At 52.1% G+C, this 20,992-nt stretch overlaps 1 protein-coding gene across 1 annotated transcript in view; it reads left to right on the top strand.

Moving 5' to 3' along the window:
* The window catches only part of LOC118209999 (T-lymphoma invasion and metastasis-inducing protein 1-like), a 74,344-nt gene that overhangs the window by 16,372 nt on the left and 36,980 nt on the right, over window positions 1–20,992 (top strand). The window contains 2 exon segments of the mRNA XM_035385784.1: window positions 18,687–19,487; window positions 19,489–19,681. Of these exon segments, the coding sequence (XP_035241675.1) occupies window positions 18,697–19,487; window positions 19,489–19,681 (984 nt within the window). The 5' untranslated portion in view covers window positions 18,687–18,696.

Below are 20,992 nucleotides of genomic sequence, written 5' to 3'. Positions count from 1 at the left end.
ATCTTTGGTCTTTTTAGAAATACAAACCTTTGACTCTCTGCCACCTAGCGTTGTGGGCTGCTGCCACATTATAGCCTGGTTAGGTGTGGTAGGATTGGAATGTATGCTAATTTTTTTGGGGCGGAAAATGAGATTTTGTGGTGCTTGGCTGAAATGATTGTCTGTGCTTCAGCATTGTACCCTCTCCTTACCTCCCTCACTCTCTTCCTTCCCTCTCTCCCTTTCTTTCTCAGTCTCTTCCTCTGTCCCTCTTTCTGTCTCTTTCTTCTTCCTTCTCTCTCTTTCCCTCTCTTATTCTCTCTCACTGTCTCCCTTTGTCCCCCTGTCCTTCTCTCTCTCTCTCTCTCTCTCTCTCAGTCTGAAATGGAAACGAGCGGGGTTTTCATCCATGACGTGTGCCGGCTTGCGACGTCGCCGGTGCTATGACAACAGAGCGGGAGCCGTTTGGCGGTTGGGTGTTACGTTCCCGAGGCTGGCGGGAACCGCGGCTCTCAGTCGAGCGCGGGGGGTGGGGTGGGGGGTGCCGCGGCCGCCCCGCACCGTCGCTCACGTTTACGTTGGCTTTACCGCGTGAAACCGCGCTGCGCTGGGGCGGCTTCGCGTTTCGCTCCTCGGTCCCGTCGCGTTTCGGTCGGTGGGGACGGAAGGTTCCCCTTCTCCACTGTTACGCCGTTCCTCTCGCTCCCTGTCTGGCGATGAAGCTGACGGAATATGCTCTGTTTACGTTTCTCTTTTTATGAATTTGGTGAGTTCACAAGTGTTAACTTTGCCTTTAGGCACAAGCTTTACAGGGAGGGAGGGAGGGAGGGGAGAAAGAGGAAGGAGTGAAATGGTTGTGTTAGGGGGGCAGGACTTTTCTAAAGGTGTGTGCGAGTGTGTGTGTGTGTGTGTGTGTGTGTGTGTGTGTGCGTGTTGTGTGAAGTAGATGCGTCCCACAGGGTAGTGTTCAGTGCAATTAAGAAAGAGACAGAGGAGGTCCCTGGGCTTAAAGCAGTGGAACAGACATTCCTGCTGGCTGTCAGGTCCCCGGTGTAGGGGAGGTGGAATTGGAGATCGAGGGAGGAGGAGTAAGGAAGGGGAGGGAGGGTGAAGAGAGCAAATGAGAGAGAGGGAAAGAGAGAGAGAGAGAGAGAGGCACAGGCACACACCCCCCTCTTTTCCCCTCAGTACTCATCCTCGCATGCTGGAGTCAGTCTGCCGTGGAGTTTAAAGGAGAGCGAGTGTCGGAAATATCCGGAATGGAGCGTGAAATCTCCCCGACGGTGATGCTGGAATTTCTCTGCGCCGTCTGAAAGGGGGAGAGACGGAGGGGGGGGGGAGGGGAAGTGCCGTCTGGCGGCGGCTGGCAAGGTATGGCAACTCACGGCGACTGCATTCTTCTTTTTCTTTTTTTCTCTTTCTTTTACTCTGTGGTTTGTGCTGGTGTTTCAGTGCTGTATGTGTAGGTGTGTAGGTGTGTTTGTGTGTGTGTTTCTGTGTGCTTCAGCTGTCTGAAACAAATGGTACCTTAGCTTCTGAACCCCTCACACCCCAAGGAGGTGTTAAGATATTGAAAGAAAGGGGGGTTGCTTATTTTTGGAGGGGAGATCCCAGTGTTTAGGTGCAAGCTTCACAGTGCATGCATGCTGCTTTACGGTTCTGTGTACCGGTGTTTTTACAGTGTTTGTGAAGTTGTGCATTCAGACAGGTATACTCCCCTAGGCTCACAGGTGATGTTGATACGTGACGTCCTGAGGAGGTTCGTTTGATGCTTATCGGTCTGCTGAGTTGGCTCCCCCCCCCCCTTAGCGATGTGTTTGGGGACAGTGTTTTACAATGGGACTCCAGGGCAGACCCCATTGTGGCAGTCAGCCCTCAGAGGCAGACGGAACAATGCCGGCTGTGCGAGCGCACCGTTGTAATGACAATGCAGCGAGGGCAGCGGGGGGTTGGGGGGGGTTAATGAATTGCAAATAAGAATAGGTGGTCAAAGTCAAGGAGAGCTCACGGAGCATGACTGGAGGGCGGGTCGAGGCGAAGGACCTTTTTTTTTTTTAAAGAAATGCCTCCATACAGGCAGCCTGTGCATGTGAAGTGAATGCGCTGTGGGGGGGGAGGGGGTGGGGGAGGGGAGGTGTCCCCAGGTGGATCGTGGCATCAGGGTTCTGCTTCTCTGCCACCCCGGTGACACAAATGCCCATACAGACCAGGGAGAGAAAGAGAGGTCCTCAAATGCCCATATAGACCAGGGAGAGAGAGAGAGGTCCAGAAGTGCTCGTATAGACCAGGGAGAGAGAGAGAGGTCCTCCCGTGGGACGGAGTGTGGCACAGTGGGTAAGGAACTGCGCTCGTAACCGAAAGGTCGCAGGTTCGAATCCCGGGTAAGGACACTGCCGTTGTACCCTTGAGCAAGGTACTTAACCTGCGTTGCTTCAGTATATATCCAGCTGTATAAATGGATACAATGTAAAGTGCTATGTAAAAAAAGTTGTGTAAGTCGCTCTGGATAAGAGCGTCTGCTAAATGCCTATAATGTAATGTAATGTCAAATGCTCGTATAGACCAGGGAGAGAGAGAGGTCCACAGCTGGTCATATAGACCAGGTAAAGAGAGAAGAGTTGAGTACCCTTGAGCAAGGTACTTAACCTGCATTGCTTCAGTATATATCCAGCTGTATAAATGGATACAATGTAAAATGCTATGTAAAAGTTGTGTAAGTCGCTCTGGATAAGAGCGTCTGCTAAATGCCTGGATTGCCTGCAAACGGCCGTATAGACCAGGGAGAGACGGAGAGGGAGGGAGGGGGGGTTGAACCCCACTCGACCCGGAGCGCCCCCCCCCCCCAGCCGCGGGCTTACCGCTCGCTCAGGTATCCGCTGCGCCTCCGTGGCGTTTTTATTCCGTTTGATGTGCAGATGTTGCGCCGCGCCGCTCGCGGGTCAGCTGACCTCAGAGCTCAGAAGCCGGGTCGCCGCCGCGGTTAAGCGAAGTTATTGCGATTGTCAGACGTTGCCAGAGTTTGCGCTTATGCCGTTTGCGAGAGGGTTTGGCCTGCAGCAGCTGGCTGCGAGCAAGAGCCAGGAGAGCAATGTCATGGTCACCACTGTGGATACAATGAAGCATGTGGCTCCTTTAACCCGTTAATGCCCAGATTTTTCCTTTTAAAGTATCTGTAGTCATCCAAAAAATATTCACAGATGGAAAAAGAGCGGTAGAGACTTCGGCAACTTTAGTAGCCCGCGGGCTTAAATGGGTTAAGAAAAGAAATCATTCTCTCTGTCTCAGTCTACTTGATCATGAGTCATAATCCCAAGTAAGCAAAAACTCAGCCTGTAGTTGTTTGTTCTGCAGGGTTTTTTTTAGTGTCGTAGTGCTTTGTCGGGAGAGTTTAATGTAATTGCTTATCTTCAGATGGCTTTTTTCCGGAACACTTTTTTAAGAGGGGAAGCGTATTTGCTCACATCTAATTTCCTCAGCGGAGGCAAATACTTTCCGCTCGCTGTAGATAATCTCACGCGGTGTGAGTGATGGTGCCGAGTTTTTTATTTATTTATTTATTTTTCTCCCCTTTCTTGGCTTTTTTTTTCTCTGGCTATTGAAGCGCGTTTTGGAGCTTGTGTGCCAGACTTAATGAAGCCCTGTGAACAATCTGCAGCTCACTGAGGGGATCTGCTGCCCAGACATGCAGGAGATGCGGGAGATTCTGAGTGCGCATTGTTCTGTCAGGTTTTGCCGTCCCTCTCCTGCAGCGGAGGGGGGGCTGGGGGGAGGGAGGGGGGGGTTGACTTTGTGTGTGTGTGTGGGTCCCAGCATTAGCCCTGCTCATCTTTAGCAGATATAAGGAGAGATGGTCGGCCCATTCTGGGGACTGGGGGTGGGGCAGGTTTCATTTGCATATTGTGCTTAAGTTACACATGTTTACACACACACACACACACACACACACATGCATACACTCATACACACACACATGCGCATGCAAATGCTCACACATGTTCTTATGCACACGTACACAGGTGCACGCGTGGATGCACACACTCTCTCCCATTCTTTCACACATGTGCATACACATGCACACACACACTCATGCACACACACATGCATGCATGCGCACACACACGCGCACAGACATACACACACATGCAAATAGACACACAAACAGCACATATGGAAAAAAAAAACAAGCACTTCCAAACACAATACATAGACAAACATCAACATCAAGCACCCACCATTCAATGTCACTGTATTGCTGTTGCAAAAATAGACACCACACATTACATTACACACACACACACACACTCATGCACACACGCATATATACTAAAATAATGCTTTCAGATGGTGTGTTGCTTAATTCGCAGTGTATGTGCGTGTAAAAATATTACGTAGTACAGTCATGGGCTGCATGCATAGCTGGTACTTTCATTTGCTAATTCACGGTTCAGCAGACTATTGTGCATCAGCTAGGGATGGGAGGTGCACTGTTTTACCTGCCTCTTCAACGCCTGCTTTCCATATCAGAGTGCCCACATCCACTCTGTGTGTTCACCCAAATATGAACCTGCCAAAAGTGCCCACAAACTCCCATTGTTTAAATTACTGTCTTTTAAAAATTGGACCATTTTGTTGCAGGGAACATTTAATATTTTAGTAAAACCTTCAGCATATTAAAGGCAGTCATAAAAAGAAGTATTAAAAAGTGTTCGTTTAAAAGCCAGGCATGCTTTTCTGTCGAGCAAACTGAATGTGTGACTTTTTGGTAGAGGGGGGTCTCCCTGTTCCTGTTGTCACTTCAGTGGCACTGAGCGCCCGCTAATTGTCCTCCTCTTTAGGTGTTCATTGGGAACAGAAAGGGCGCATTCAATGCAATTAGGAGCAATTGAACTGGAAACTGCCTCCTGTATGCTCTTGCCATTTGAAAAGGTAGCTTAGCTCTCTTTCCACCCTACCCACCCCCCTCCTCCCCCCCACCCCCCCAGCCCTGCACAGTTGCCTGGATCATTCCTGTCATAGTTTGTTGTCATATCCAGTTAGTGATATGATGGAGTGTTGAGCCAGCTTACCAGTTTACAAAGCCTGGGAAACCAGCGCTGCAATCGAGCAGATCAAACACAGTCTCAGCCTTCGCACACGTCAGCCCCCCCCCCCCCCCTTTCACCATCTCTCCCGCCAAGGGTCAGTCAGGGGCTCTAGGGGCGAGCAGCCTCCTCCCATGTGACCCAGAGGAGTGTTTTTAAAAGGGGCTAAAAAACCTATCGGGCGAAACGGAGCCAAAATGAGAGGCCTGTGAAACGCCGCGGGCGACGCGGAGAGAAACGCCGACGCCGCTCGGACCCCCGGGGGCGGGGCAGGCCGAGGCTTCGCGGAAGCACGCCTCGACTGTCAGGCGGGGCAGGGGGGGTCATGGTACTGCCGGGGAGGGGGGAGGGGGGAGGGGGGAAGGGGGCACTGAAGTTAAAGGCCTAAATTAAAACACTGTGATCAAGAGGAGGCCGGTGGGGGGTGGTTGGTGGGGGGCAGGAACGGGAACATTTCTACCCCCGGCTTTGTCCAGTCGTCCGTGGCCAAATCGGGGGGCCTTCACACCTCGTTGCACAGGCTATCCCGCAACGGAAGGGCAGCCCCCGGGTGTCGAGGAGAAGGGAGGAGGGTTTTTTTTTGGGGTGGGGGGCAGGAACAGGGGGTGGTGGTGGCAGGGGGGCGGGACTCCACGGCCGGAGCCTTCATTTGGATAACTGATTGTGCTAATTTACTGCCGCGTCTCGCTTGGGGTTCAGGTAATAAAAAAAACAGATGTCACAAAGCAGATGGCGGCTTCAGCGGACACAGGAACACACACCACCACACACCTCTGGGATAATCACGGCCGTGTTGAGGAAGCTGAAAGTTGGAAACCTCACACAGAGCACTGCCGTCTCAGACTTTTTTAAAATCATCCTTAAGTTCCTGAGCTGGCGTTCTCAGCAGCAGGGCAAAGACGGCAGCTTTGATACGTCTGACGAATTGGTTCCTTTGTCACTCGCTCTAAGGTTCAAGAGAGGGGAAAAGGAAAGGGTTAAACTAGCAGGAGCTCTTTCCTGGTCATGTGCGTGACCCAGATGCGCTGTGCGCTGTGGCCGAGGCCTCGGGCCGTGCGTCCGTGCTTTAGGGGGCTGTGCAGGAGGGGGCGCGGAGCTCTCAGCTTCCAGCAGGAGGGCGGTTGGCCCCGATATTCCCGCTCGCTGACCTGGAAGCAGACGGCCGCATTGTGAAGGGAGATTTAGAGCACGCACAGGCACTTTTTCCACTTCTCTCAGGCTTCAGATGTATTGTTTGTATTTTTTTTTTAACCCCCTTTCTTCCTCTCCGATTTCCATTCGCTTTTGTTGTTTATGGGTCGCCTGAAGCGAAGGTCTGGCCTTACTCTCTGCCGAACCTCCCCACCGCCTCCCCCCCTCAAAAAAAAAAAACGATGGCACTCCCCCTGGTTATTGCGGTTTGTAAATGACCCGCTCAGCATGGGACCCCAGTGTGAACGCCGGCCTGTAGCAGCACTGCTGACCCGACAGGTGTGTGTGGGGGGGGGGGGGGGTGTTTGGGCTGGGGGGGGGGTGGGTGGCGTTGTGGGTGTCCCGCAGGCCGACTCTCTAATGTTGAGCGGCGCCACGTCTCGCGTGCAAAGCCTTTTGCCAGCTTCTCTGAGCGATGTCAGTTGTGAGCCTGAGGACGTCGCGGGGGGGGGGGAGTCCCGGGGCATGGGAGCGAATGTTCGGCAGTGTAGCGCTGTACCTCTTACACGTCCCCGTGTCTGGAAGTCAGGTTCCAGCTTGTTGTTTCGCCTCGGAGTTGAAAATAAAAGAAGAAGAAGAATAATCCTCCTCTTAATCGTATTACCCGTCTCCTGTGAAGGAATTGTGTTTTGCATGTCTGCTCTCTGCGGAGGAAGTAATTGCATTTAAGCTTGAACTTCTGAGTTTAGCTTCATGGGACATTGACTTGCTTTGTGCTTGTTTTTGAGTTTTGTGATTGTGTTTTTCCGCCATTCTCTTCAGCGGTGATGTGAAAATCAAGTTTACCCGTTACGTGTCTCAAGCCCACAAGGAATGATGGGAGAATGAGGCTTCCATAGCACCGTCAGTGACTCACTGATTCGAACCAGTCATTGGGTCTTGCTGTGGAGAGGAAAAATGTATTTTGATTGATTGAAAAAAGTCAATGATTGATGGTTCATTACATGAACCCTCACCCTTCTATCACTGGCTCTCATTACTTTCTTCAAAGCCTTTTTTATACCTCTGGAATTTCTGCTTTTCATATTAAACAGTATTTAGTTTCCCAAGTGGAGATCTGTCACATTGATTACACAGGGTAGACTGAGGTGATTCCCTGTATTTGTGATAATGCATTTTGTCACAAAATACATGTCTTGAAAATGGCTTTAAAAAAACCCTGTTTGGTTTGACATAGCCTGACATTTGTTATTTTGTTTCAGAACTGGTGCGGTAACACTTGGATGATGTTGACTCAGCAGTGGTCAAATCTCACCTTCTTTTGTATGAAACCAAATGCTCAGTGGGGGTGGGGGGGGGGGTGGAGGGGTTTCTGGGTGTTGGGGGGAGGTGTCCTGGGCTGTTCACGCCTTCAAAAGTCAGTGTTCTAGAACTCAATTGCTTTCAATTATCTGTTGTGATTGTGACATCAGCATTAGAAAGTTCAGTTAAGGACATTCTATTCACATATTTTACATAGTAATTGTTGCATCTTTGTCACTACCAGTGCCGTCATCAGGGGGACGACAGCCAGGCACATTGTTCCGGGCTCTGGAGGAGGCGGGGGGCAGGGGGGGAAGGGGGGCGAATGGTCTGTGAACTTGTGGTAAATATTATTGTCCAGAGCACATGAATAATAGAATAATATAATTTTGTCCTGGGCCTGGGAATTTCACCCAGCAGCCCTGGTCAGTGTTTTCTCTCTGTGGTGGACTGGAAGCAGCCTCCCTGCTAAACTTTTTAAAGGAGCACAGCTTGCATCTCCCCTTCCCCCTCCCCCGCTCTCTGTTCCCCCTCCATCTCCACACCCAGCAGAAGACCTCTGAAAGCTCTCTCTGCTCTCGCTGGTCACCAGGGAGGTGCCAGGGCTTGTCTCGCACTTCCCCTGAGGAGTGTGTAAGGGCCTCCGAGGCAGCTGTGGATAATTAGTGTCCCCCGGGCGGTCCGCTCCCCGGTAGGTCCTCTGACCGTCCGTCTGTCTGTCCGCATTAGCGCTGTGACTGGACATCGCACGGCGGCACGAGGCGGCTCGTTATCCGGACGGGTTCCGGCTGCTAACCGCCGGAGCGGCGCGCTCCGCCGCGGCTGCCGAGGCGACCGGCGGCGGCGTCCTGTCCGCGCGCGGCGAACCTGTCCGTCACGCGTCGCGCAAGGGGCGCAAGGGGTTCGAGCGCGGCGTCTCGCTCTGACAGGAAGTGAGATCCTCCCTGGCTGCGAGGGGCAGGCCGAGCAGCGCTAATGGCGTCTGTTCCTCTGGACGGGTTTGTTTAGAGACGGGGTCTCCCGCCCTGGTCCTGGTGGGCCGCGGGATCTGCTGCCTTTTATTTTCAGCTACCGGTTCAGTCCCGAGAAACCAGGCAGCCGGGTGAGTTAAGTGTGCAATCAGCTCATTGATTAAAGGCTGAGTAACAACAACCTCCAGCAGGCCCTACAGATCCCCAGGACCAGACCTGCAGGCCCCTAAATTAGAGGGGGCTTCTTTCTGAGGATATTTGATTCCTCCTCGCCCCCCCCCCCCCCCCAAACTAAAGTTTGTGTGCAGCGGGTAATTTGTCTCTTTGTGACCCCACAAAGAGGTCGGTTGGTTTGTGGGTCCAACGAAATGCAAACCTACCCAGGTGGTTGGAAACCACTAAGTCGCAGAACAGATGGCAGTACGTTGGGCGATTGTGTGGAAGGCCCTACTCACTATAACTGTATATGTAGCGCAGTTTTCTAGGTTTTTAGAAGCCGTGATTTTTATACGTGGACGTGATTTTGGTTTCTCTGGCCTCTCATGCCCTCTGTGTTCAGCGTGCCTGTGTGGGGCTGTGGACTCGCTGTCTTTATCAGTCACAGTTCTTAACCTCGCAGATTAAAGCCACAGATGGAATGTGTGATAGCTACAGCTCAGCAGAGCTGAGGGTGGGGCGGCGGTGGTGGTGGGGGGTGGGGGGTGGGGGGGGGGGGGGGGGGGGGGGGTTAACCGGGGTGGGGGAAGTGGAGGGAAACGAAGGCTTTTTTTTTTTCTTCCCCAATCCAAAAAACTCATTTTCTGCTGTTCACTTCCCGTCCTTGCTTAGTGATTCCACACCTCATCAAACAGGCCCTCTTGTGGGCTGGTGTGCAGACAGACTCCCTTGGACCATTAATAAGGCCTGCTGCCTTCCCTGCCCAAACCCCCGCCACCCCCCCCCCCCCGTCCCAGGCCCAGGCCCCCCCTGCCTCCCGTCCCAGCTGCCTTTGTGGAGCTGTCTGCAGTAAAATGGCCCCTCTAACCGGTCTTTAATCTGCTTTGAACTGGCACGGATCAATCCGTCTCCTTCCCAGACCGGCCTGGAATGTGTCCAGCTCATCGAGACGACACGACACACAGGCCGAGGGTGGAGCCCAGCGGAAGGCCCTTTTTGCCATCGCCTCTGACTCAGGACCATTGATCACAATGCGTAATACTTTGAAATGATTAAAAACAGACACACACGTGCCCTCACACACACACACACACACACATGCACACACATGCGCACATACACACACACATGCACACGCACACACACACACACACACACACACACCGAGTGCTTGCGGTCAGGCTCGATGAAGCGTACCGTGGCGTGAAGCGTAAATCTGACAGGGACCGCGCCGAACTCGCCGCCGCTTCCAAAACGGTTTGAACTCACAGCACGCGCTAAACTGAGCGGGCGGCGTTTGAGCCGATCGCTCCGCTGAGTCGTTTGGAATAGGCAAATCGCTAATTAGGGCCAAATGCGTTGTTTTTTTTAAAAAATCCGTCAGGCGGGAGATGTGCTTTGGGGCGTCTGCGGCGCATGCAGCAGCTGCGATGCAGGGGCTGCGGGTCAGGGCCGCTGCGCAGCTGCGGCGGGTCAGGAGGCGTCGCATGCGCCGGGTCTGTTTACACCTTCAAAAGGGCCCCCGGCTGCCCCCCACCCCCCCCCGCCACGTTTCTACGGTTACGGCTCAAATTCGGAAAGGGAAAACTAATCCCCTTGTAAAAGGAAAAAAAACAAAAAAACAAAAAGGCGTAGCAAACTTTTTTTTATAAGCAACCTTCCAGAAGACTCAATAAAGGCGGAATTGGATAGAGAAACAGATTTCTTTAAACTGCTATAAAAGCTGCCAAAGTTAGAAAATTAGAAAAGTTTTTTTTCAATACGACTTTTTTGTATTGAAAGGAAAATGTTACAGCCCTTAAGTTGCCTCAGTGTGTCCCGGTGTGCTGAGCACATTCATTGTGTTCAGCACTAATGGGCAGGTATAATCATTCAAGTCCAGCCATTCACACACTTGTGAGGCCATAGCTTGAGCACAGAGAAGCCTGTGATCCAAGAGCTGTAATCCCCTACTTTCTGAAGGAACAGACCGTGGAGGCACAGCTAGACAAAGCCTATATTTAAGAAAGTAAGCTTGCACTCCACTTAAGATTGCGAGCCACTTGTAAGGACAGCTATACTGTCAAATGACCCGGATACATTAGCGCTTAGGGTACCGAAGATTGACTTTGGTCTGTGGCAGGGAAAAATATGGCAGGACATATTCATTGATTTCCCCAGTGCCGTAGAGAACTTCATTTCCCATCATCCCCCTTGAGTAGCCACTGGGTTTGGAACCCCGATGGAGGTGTAGCACTGAGATGCATTTAGTGTCCAAATAAACATATTTTTTCCTTTTTTTTATCCACATTAATTATGGCTGGAGTTTTTTTATTTTTTATTTATCTTGGTTAATGCTTGTATTTTTCAGTATGGGTGAGGAACTGCGCATGTAACCCGGAGGTTGCTGGTTCCTATATCAGGCTGGGCACAGCCATTTTACCCCTGAGCGAGGAACGTATCGTGTTCTGTCCACCTGCATAAACGGATGGCATTTGGAGTAAAATGCGTGCGGTGTAAGTTGCCCTGAGCGAAGGCGTTGGCTATACAAATGAACCATGTGGTGTCATTAACTTGCAAGCAGAAGGCTAACGCCTGAAGGATTCCTGCCTGCAGGGTTTTTCTATACAAAATATATTTTAAAAATGATCTGCCACGTGATCTGTAACGAATCAGCGACTACGACAAACAGACAGACTGGTTTTGACGGGGGGGGGGGCATTGTGGATCTTCATATTGTCAGTTAAAATGTTTTTTGAGAATTAGGTTAAGGGTTAGCATCTTTTAAAAAGATGCTAATCTTTTTTAGAATCTGTCCAAAACGGTTCTTTTTAGCAAGTGCTGTGCCTCCCCTCATAATCCCCCCCTCCCATCTTTGGGTTTCAAGTGAATATATGTCTCTGTCAGACATGGTTCTTGGGAAAGGGCCGGTTGAATGCATGGTCAAAGAAGCTGGGGGGCATTCGGTTGATGTATCTCCACTCTCAGGGTCATGACGTGGGTACAGCTGAAGGGACGCTTCGGTTAGCCTGAACTCTGCGTGTGCTCTCACTGAAAATAACACCTGGAAGACATTACCAGGTTTCCTAACCCAATCCCCCTCTACCCCCAACCCCCCCACCCCCCATGAACACCAGAGAGATGTGCCACTGGATTCCGATCACGTAGACGTAGGAGGAAAACGCTTCAACTTTCACCGCGTAAGAAACCTTAAGCCGCCAGGTATAGCGAGTTGCTCCCCCCCCCTCCCTCCCCCCCTTTTTTTTTCCACATAAAGCGCAGGATCAGTCCAGGAATGCCTTTCCAGGTGCTTCTCGCTCTACTTAAGCTTTCTTTATTGAAAATCCATACGACAGGTTTTTGGCTTCGGGGCAAAAATGTCAGTCCGCCAGCCCCCTACCCCCGAAATGTTTTCCTCAACACCTTTTGCATTCTGTGGGAGCCGGGATCGGACGGGCAGGTGTGGCCCGAGGACGCCCTCCCTCCGTTCCTGTCCCGACAGGCCTCGGCATTCGTGTCCGCAGAGGTTGATATTTTAAAGTGGTCTTCAGCGGAAGATGCCGGAACTCTGCTTGTCACGCAGGTGAGGAGCGACCGTGTGCGGGGGAGGCCCCTCTGGAATACCTGCGCCGAGAGAAGCCTACCTGCGTGAAATCTACCTGGGAAAGGCGAAGCCACTGGAATGACACGTGATTGAAAGGTGTTTTCTTTAAGCGGATATGAGCGGTGCCTGTCATGGTATTATTGCACGTCCCAGATAAGATTGATTGCTGAAAATGGCTGTCTGCACACCTACCGATCTCGTGTCGTATTTCGTTTGAAAAGTGACACGTTGCAAAGCATACGGAGCAGATTGTTAGTGTGCGAATTTCGTTTCTACAATTTGTGCGGTTTAGGAAAGATTTGTGGAAAAGGGTTTACCTCTAAAGCTTCTGCTCCCGTTATAATTGTTGTTTTTTTGACATAATTTGGATGATTGGGAGCAGCTGGTCAGTGGCTGCTAGAAAATTGCCATTTTAAATTTCAACCGTTTCTCCAGCCCATTCATAATTGATATTGTCAGTGTCTGTGGCTTGCTATTTCATGTGTTCATGCACCACGTACTTCATATTTAAAATGTTTAATTTCCCAGTTATTTGGATGGACAAAGTTAGTTCGTAAATGGAGAAGGAAAAAAGTAGATCAGCAAGGGAAATAAATAAAAAAACATATTAAATGAAAAGCAGTGTACTTCATGTGAGAAAGATGCCTTCTGTGGGTATTTTGTAGTGGTGCAGGAGCGTTTTTTTTTGTCTTTCTGTTGTGTTTTCCCATTTTCTTGGCTCTGTCTCCATATCTGAAAATGTTTCAATCGAATGTCAGTGGCTCTTTGCTGACTGCACTGTGGCTACGAAAACAAAGTAGGGTCTCTTTGTCTCCTCCAGGTGTTTCTCGCAGCACAGTCAGTGAACCAGTCTTTCCGACTCTGAAAGAGAGAGAGAGAGAAAGGGAGGAGGGGAGAGAGAGGAAGAGAGGAGGGGGGAGAGAGAGAGAGAGAGAGAGAGAGAGAGAGAAGTGAAGAGCTGTGGGGAGAAAAACACGCATTCTTCAGAAGGCCATTTACATCAGAGTGTCGTGAGTTCCTCTCCCACATGCTGAAAGTATGTCTGGGCTCGTTAATGTGACGCGCGGTTTTATCTGCTGTTTACGCTGGGCCCGGTGGCGTACCGGAGCTCCCCCTGAAAGCCTGCCTTGTGACGGGGTCCGCGTTGCCACGGCGGCCAATCCGCGCGCGCGCTCCTGAATGGCGGTCTGGGACCGCGCGGCGATGCGGGACTCCTGCCGAGATGAAGGTGGCTCTATTGTCCGCCCCCCCCCCCCCCCCCCGCTGCTGCTCTGACATGCCGGTGGATGGGAGGTGGTGGCTGGGGGGGGGGGGGGGGGGGGGGGGGGGCTGTAATGGTTTCGGAGCGCGCTGTGGGACGGGGTGGGGGGGGGGGGGGGGGGGGTAAGGGGGTGGGGGGGGGTCGGCCCATGGAGGTGGTGCACTGTGGCTAATCTCTCTCACAATAGGTCCTTTATTCTCACCCAGCGGAGAGCCAGGGGGCGACTGGGCTGAGCTACAGTTATTTTTCCCCTCTCCAAGTTGTTTGTAATGTACCAGCGAGATTCCTGCTCCCTTTCTCTCTCTCTTCCAAATGTTGATTCTCTACAAGAGGTCAATGACCTCTTTCCTGGACAGAAAGCAGAAAGGGACTCCTCCTTAGTTGTTTGAGGCGTTTGTTTTGTACGCTCGTCCTGTTGTGTAATTTGGCTCAACATGTCACAGTCTATTTTCATGTTTACAGTCTATATGTTTCAGGCTTTTTGACAGCACGTTAAACCAAGGCTCTTGTTCCAGTGTGTTTTTCCCCCTCAGGGCTGTACTAATTAATGTCAAATGATACACGGAATGAGCATTCTGCTCTTAGTGTGAACAATCGGCTAAATCACGCAAGATTTAATTCAGAAGAACGTGTTTGTGTCAACGCTGCATCTCTTAATAGTTTATTAATAGTGAGAAGCTGTGTGCGGACTGTGTGCCTTATGTAGTTCATCCTTTTAAACATCAAAAAAGGCTGCGCAGGACAGTTTTAATACCGTCATTAATTACATGTGCTCTTTTTTGTCCCAAAAGTTCAGCCGTTGACCCCGTTTTATTCAGGAGAAGGGGACAGAAAACTTTAGTGCTGATGCAGGATGTATATATTACAGCGCTCTGGTGTGGACTTTTATGTCCTGGTTGTTAGGCTGGAGGGTTTGAGGCTGGCTCTCTGTGCCACAGAGGGGATGACTGCTTGCAGCTAAAGGGAGGTTTATCTCCTGCAGTACCTGCCTAATCCCTATAGGTGCTGCTGTTGCTGATTACATAAGAGGCTGTTGTGTGTTCTCCAGTCATCCACTTCACTGTCCACAGGGAGGGAGGGAGGGAGAGAGGGGAACAGAGAGAAAGAGGGAAAATAAATGAGAGAATGGGGGAGTGAGAATGTGAGAAAAGGAGAGGTACGGGGGAGGAGGGATGAGAGAGGGAGAGGTGGAAAGAGAGAGGGAGAGAGGCAGCTGACGCAGAGAGATGAAAGGGGCGCGGGCGCAGGGGACGTGTGGGAGCGTTTGTTTGGGGGCTTGCTGTGGTGTGGGGCCTCTGCCAGCGCTGCACTGGCCGGAGTGCCTCTGCAGCCTGATTCAGGCCTTTCCCCTTAATGAGCGCGCTCCCCCCCCCCCCACTCACTTTATCTCTCACTCTGTCCCTCTCTCTCTCTTTCTCTTTCTCTCTCTCTCTCTCCCCCTCTCTCCCACTCATTTTGTCTCTCACTCTGTCCCTCTCTCTCTCTTTCTCTTTCTCTCTCTCCCCCTCTCTCCTACTCACTTTCTCTCTCTCTCTCTCTCTCTCTCTCTCTCTCTCTCTCTCTCTCTCTCTCTCTCTCTCCCTCTCTCTCTCTCTCTCTCTCTCTCTCCCTATGTCTCTCAGCAGATTTATGCTCAGGTTGAATCAGCATCAAAGGCTGTGCAGTGTAGCATGTACCTGGGCGGAGAGATGAGTGTGCAGGATTGGGGGGGGGGGTGGTTACAGAAACGGGGTCAGTTAGTAGTTAGGCTTGCGTAACGCTGCTGGGGGCCCGAGTGGGTGGGCCCGCCTCTGCACCCCCCCTCCCTTCGAGAACAACGGCCCCCGGGGTCCGCCCTGCGAAACACATCAGCTCGGCCCTGCTTCCTCTCATCCTCTCTCCCCTCTGAATGCCGAATTCCAGGCTTATGGAGATGCCCAACCCCCCCACCCCACTCAGCCCCCCCCCCCCCCCCCCCCAGTGTGAAAGGACAGTGAGCCACTCTGTCTGTCGTGCAGCCAGGCGAATAAAGCGTGTGAGTTCCCCCCCGAGTCTGCGGGTCTGTGGGCTGACATCACCTGCGTGTGTTAAACCTGAATGAGCGTCTGAGAAAAGCTTGTGCCGCACCTTCCTTTCTCTCACGCAGCCCCCCCCCCCCCCCACCCCCACCGGCACCGCCGTTACCTCTGTCGCCAGACTCCGAGACGTCAACAATAACACAGCCGCCGGTTGCGTGCCAGCCTCTTCCGCCGCCGCCGGTTCCGATGACCTCACCCCTCTAAATGGCGGGTGTTCCGCACTGTGTTTGTTTACGCGCGCTCCGCTTGCCTCTCGTCGTCGCGACAGCGCGCGTGTTCCCGCCCTGAGTAGGGCCGAGGGGAGCCCTTCCGCCCCATGTCGGAGTTAAACGGCTGTTTCTCCCGGGCTGGCTGGAGCAGGGAAGGGGACCGCGAGCTGCTTCACGTTTGACTGAGCGGCGGTGATGTGGCCTGCCGCTCAGCCTGGCCCTTCTGCAGCGTCTGGGACCCCGGCTTTCCCTGTCACTCAGCGCTTATTCCGTTTACGGCCGTTCATTCCGCTTTTAACTGGGTTCGCCTGGTTTATTGGTTCGGAACTGCTTGCCGATTTCAGTATCGCCTGTTTTGAAAACAATACCCAGCGCACCCTGCAGTCTTGAAGGTGGATGTGCAGTGCCACTGGAACAGAAGCGTTCACGTTGGTAAAGATTGACTGATCTAATCGTTCTGCAATCAAATACACAGTTTTGTCTTGTCTCCTTTAAGCTGGGGGTCTTGGCTCAGGGCGCTGGGTTGGTGTGATGTGCATATTGTAGCATGCATTGTTCAGTCCATGCTTACTAAGGCTCAAGCACTAGCTTATGTATGATTAGCTGTTTTTTACTTTTACTTTTCATTTAAAAATGTCTCCAGCTGCATAATAATGCAGGGAAAAAAAAGCACATAATCGTATTATTTCTTTCAGAAAAGGTATTACCTGGAAAAAAACACAAATAAATATTATTACCTTAAAATGTCAGCTGTTGTATGAACACATTTTGATGTAAGTACCTAACTGTTCAGTGTATAAATGAGTGAAATCTGCTAGTCATTGTTAATAGCCATAGCAACATTAGCATTGTTCTCAAAGTAGTGAGAATGCTTGAATAATCTTTGGCAATTTCGGGGTTATCTTTTATTATATTTTGGTGAGATTCTTACGCTGTTTCGTTTAGCTTACTGCGTTCACGAGTGTTTAAATTCTGAGCTGTGATGCGGGCATAAAGGACATGGCACTATCGACAGCTACATTTTGCTAAAGACCACGAGGGAACTGTTGGGGGAGAAAAGCGTCAATGTCATCGACAAGCTAGCTAAACAAAGCCATGTAGCTTTATTGACCGGGCTTTATACGCGCGCACTCTCTCTACCTGTCTTAGCTAAGGGTCTGGGGTCTCCTGCTGTGCGGAGATCAATCGAGTAAGCAAGGGAACAAAGCCAAAAGAATGTAATCACAAAGCTTAAAATGTGAGGGTAGGACTAAGTTTTGAGAGAAAGCAAGTGCTTTTATTTTTTTCTCTTTTGGAGGGAGATGAGGAACTGGCCGTATTGGCTTCAGCTGGGTGTGGAAGTACTGCACACACAGGGCCTGTTGTTTCTGCCTCTGTTTCCACCTTTATTCCTCTATACATAGGTGTGAAAATGAGTTAGTTAGTGTGTACACTGCACTAGAAAGATCAATACGCATGTAGGTTATGTCATATAAGATCAATACACATATGGGTTATGTCATATATTTACCAGTTCTTGGGTGAGGATGTTTGCACACCAAGAAAATTCGCCCACAGGCACTTGGAGAGGATTATATCTAAATAGAAATCAAAGATATCTGACAAGCACAATCACAATTGCATCTCGCGTATTTACTGCCACATCAAAACACCAGCAGTGCCTGATAATGACCGAAATGCTAGAACGTTCTCAGTGCGGCAATGAATAAGTGAGACTTGGTAAGAAATATAGTTTGTGGTTGTTTCCTTGATTTCTATTGGTTAAAAAGTGTTATTGAGTAGTCCGGAAACTTTTTTAAGGTTTTTTTTTTGGGTTCACCCCTGTGTTAAGATGTGCGTGTGCGTGCGTGCGTGTGTGTGTGTGTGTGTGCGTGTGTGTGTACAGCACGTTTACCGTGTGAAAAAGGTTTAAGAGCGCTGCTGCGGTTTACGGGCCGCTTCCTGTGCATTGTTGACGTGCTGTCTCAGCATGCGCCGGGCATACCTCATCGCATTTCAGGCTGCGCCGCCTGCCCCGCCCCCCACGCAGCACGCAGCATGCTGCAGCCTGCGTTAGCGTGACTGTCGCATCCCCGCGTGCGCCTAAAAACACGTGTGGGAATCGCCCCTCCGTGTGCGGTCCCCTTTCTGCCGCACCCCGGTCTCTTAATCCCCACACTTTACCGCACAAACCTGTTTTAATCCTCCCCTCGGCAGGTGCTGGGAACACCCCGCGTTCTTATTTTACACGCTTCCCGTGACTCCTGCGCCACGACGGCGAATCACGTTCGCCCTTCAAACGGACTTCTTAAATCTCGGCCGTTTGAGGCCGGACGTGTGGGCGAGCTGGACGTGCCGGCGAATGGCGTGCGCCGTGTCGGATGTGTGGGAGAGCCGTGGTGTGCTCTCACGCCTTCGCACGGTATCGCTTACGCTCACGCGCTTACAGACGCGTCCGCTGTGTTTTTAAAAACACCAGGGCCCCGCTCCCGACAATGACCTGTGCGGAACAGCAACCCCCTTCATCTCCTGTTGTAGGGGAACGGTTTTAGGGACGCTCTTTCCACCTCATTACAATGCATTTATTTATGTCAGTAATATGATATGCTGAATGATTGCTCATTTTCTGTGGGGCTTTTAGGGGGGTAGAAACGTGCTGGTAATAACTTTAAACGTGACTAGAGGCAGCATATAAATATCTCACAGATCTCACAGATCTTAAACTACAGCAGAGATAATGAAGATTCTCCTGAGGACGTGCGAGGTTGGCGTTTATAATGGCTGATCCAGCACTCTGGCGGTCTCAGAAGAAATGTTGCAATTCATTAAATTTGATTAGAACTGATCGTGCTCCTGGGAGAGATGTACCATTTTTCTGGTTGCTTGGTGGTGTTCCTGATTTAAAAAAAATAAAAAATAAAAAATAAGGCACTTGTGATGTAATTTGAAATGTATTTATTTTTGTTTTTTTTAACAGACATTGAATCATGGGAAATGTAGAGAGCCAGAATGGGGACCAGGCCTTCTACGGTGATGGGCAGGGCCATTTGTCTCGCAAGCACATGTCCCGGTCCCTGAGGCTCTCCGGCAAGCAGTCGCGTCGCTCGCGGCACGTCTCCTCGGGGAAAGCGGAGCACCGGAACTCGGAGACCAGCACGCGGTCCAGCAGCACTCCCAGCATCCCCCAGTCCCTGGCCGAGAATGGGCTGGAGCCCTTCAACGAGACCAGCGCCCTGCCGGACTTCGGCAGCCCCATCTGGGTGGACCGCGTGGCCATGAACCTGCGGCCCGCCTCCTTCCACAACGACCTGGCCGACCCGGCGGCGGACGTGGACGCCGTGCTGACCGTCGCCGCGGCGACCGGCGGGCTGGGGGGCGGCGGCGGCGGAGGCGGCGGCAGGGGCCGGTTCGGCGGGGAGGTGACCTACCTGCGGGGGCCCGGCGAGGGGCCGCGGGAGAGCGGCAGCTTCAAGAAGAAGAGGTCCAAGTCGGCGGACATGTGGCGGGAGGACAGCCTGGAGTTCTCGCTGTCGGACCTGAGCCAGGAGCACCTGACCAGCACCGAGGAGATCGCCGACGCCGCCGAGGAGAAGGACTACGGCGACTGCGGCGGCCTGCTGCCCTCCAGCCCCGAGGGCCCGGGGCCGCTGGGGCCGCTGGACCCGCCGGGGCCCCTGGACGCCGGGGACAGGGCCAACTCCCTGGACGAGCTGTACGGCCCCAAGAGCCCCGCCCGCCGGCCCTCGCACCACCGATTCGCCAAGTACGCCCGCGAGGGGGGGGGGCCGGGGGGGCGGCGGCCACACGGGACACCCGCACGACGACAAGATGTCCCCCCTGGAGGACGATGGGAACGCCTACGGCGCCTACACCCTGCCCTGCCGCCGCTCCCACTGCCTGTCAGAGGGGCTCTCCGGCCAGCAGGGGGTGCTGTGCACCAGCATGCATGGCCGAAGGGCTCAGACCACTCAGGTAAGGCCACCGCCTCAGCCGAACAAGCTGCTCCACCCCAATCACTGCCGGAGCCGAACAAGCTCCTCCACCCCGAACACCGCCCGAGCAGAACGAGCAGCCCCACCCCTCACTTACACTCCTGGAGTTCAGCTCAGTCGCTGAGTTTTAAAACTCAGGGAGAGGGGCGCATATTTATTTGTCGGTGGTTTTTTTAGATTTTTATTTGATACTTTTAAACCCTCCTGAAAACAGGGAGGCCTGTGCTTCAGTCTGGCTGCATAAATACGTGATGCAGTTTGAAGTGCGTTTGCGTGTTCCGGAATGTTCTGTGCTGTAAAGTAGGGCTCAGCTCTGTGCTTCCGGAGTGTCTGCTGCTGCTGCTGCCCCTGAATTTACAGGAGAGGCACCTTGAATGTTAAAAGGACTGCTGAGACCCCTTAATGTATTCAAGGCTGACGCGCGCACACACACACACACAGTGCACACACAGTCACACACATGCACACACACGCGCACACACACAGTAAGTCTGCCTGGCAAGACAATCTTTTTCTCATTTCAATTTCATAGTGCCCGGTCATTTCTATTTGTCTGACGTTAATGGACTGAACAATCAAACACTTAAGAGACCACTGGGGAGAGCCAGCTGGAATCAGCCTAATCTCCGCTACTGGCTGACAATACATTTTTTTCTACATGTTTGTTTTTCTCTCAGATAGTCCTCTGGTGATTTTGAGCATTGTGGATGCCCCTGTAGCCCCTCCCCCTTTGAAACGCTCGGCCCCATTGTCATGGTAATGAGGTGATTGGCGGCTCCTGGAGGAGGGCTGGATTCTGGGTGGGAAAGAGGGAATCGGTGACAGTTTGTGGAGGTCCCTCCTATTGGGGCTCCTGTCCCCCCAAGCAGAATGGGGCTGTGGAACGCCTGACTGGGTCATGTGCTCCCCCTGTTTGCAGGGAGGCACCTCCCCAATTTCCCATCATGCACACAGACCGTCAGAGAGGAGAGTGTAGAGCTGGCAGGGAGGTATGGGGGGGAGGTGGAGCTTGCTCGCCTCTCGCTAGTGACCCAAACATGGGGTGGGGGAGAGGGGTGGGGGGTAGCTCGGGGTGGGGAGGGGTTGTTTCCACCCCCTCGTCAGGCACTGGGATTAGTGAGTCTGATAGACACAGACACAGACTCAGGACTGTTTGGGAAGCCCCAGTTCCCACAACATGGAGTTTTCAGGAGAATGGCCTCCCCGTCTGCACAGGCAAAGACCGCTCCGTCTATACTCCAGGTGGAATAAGTGTGTGTGTGTGTGTGTGTGTAGGGAGAGATTGTGTGAC

The sequence above is a fragment of the Anguilla anguilla genome, chromosome 12 (genome assembly GCF_013347855.1).
Source record: "Anguilla anguilla isolate fAngAng1 chromosome 12, fAngAng1.pri, whole genome shotgun sequence".
NCBI classification, from domain to species: Eukaryota; Metazoa; Chordata; class Actinopteri; order Anguilliformes; family Anguillidae; genus Anguilla; species Anguilla anguilla.
Note: the sequence above shows the minus strand (reverse complement) of the source record. Positions and strands in the feature narration are given on the sequence as shown.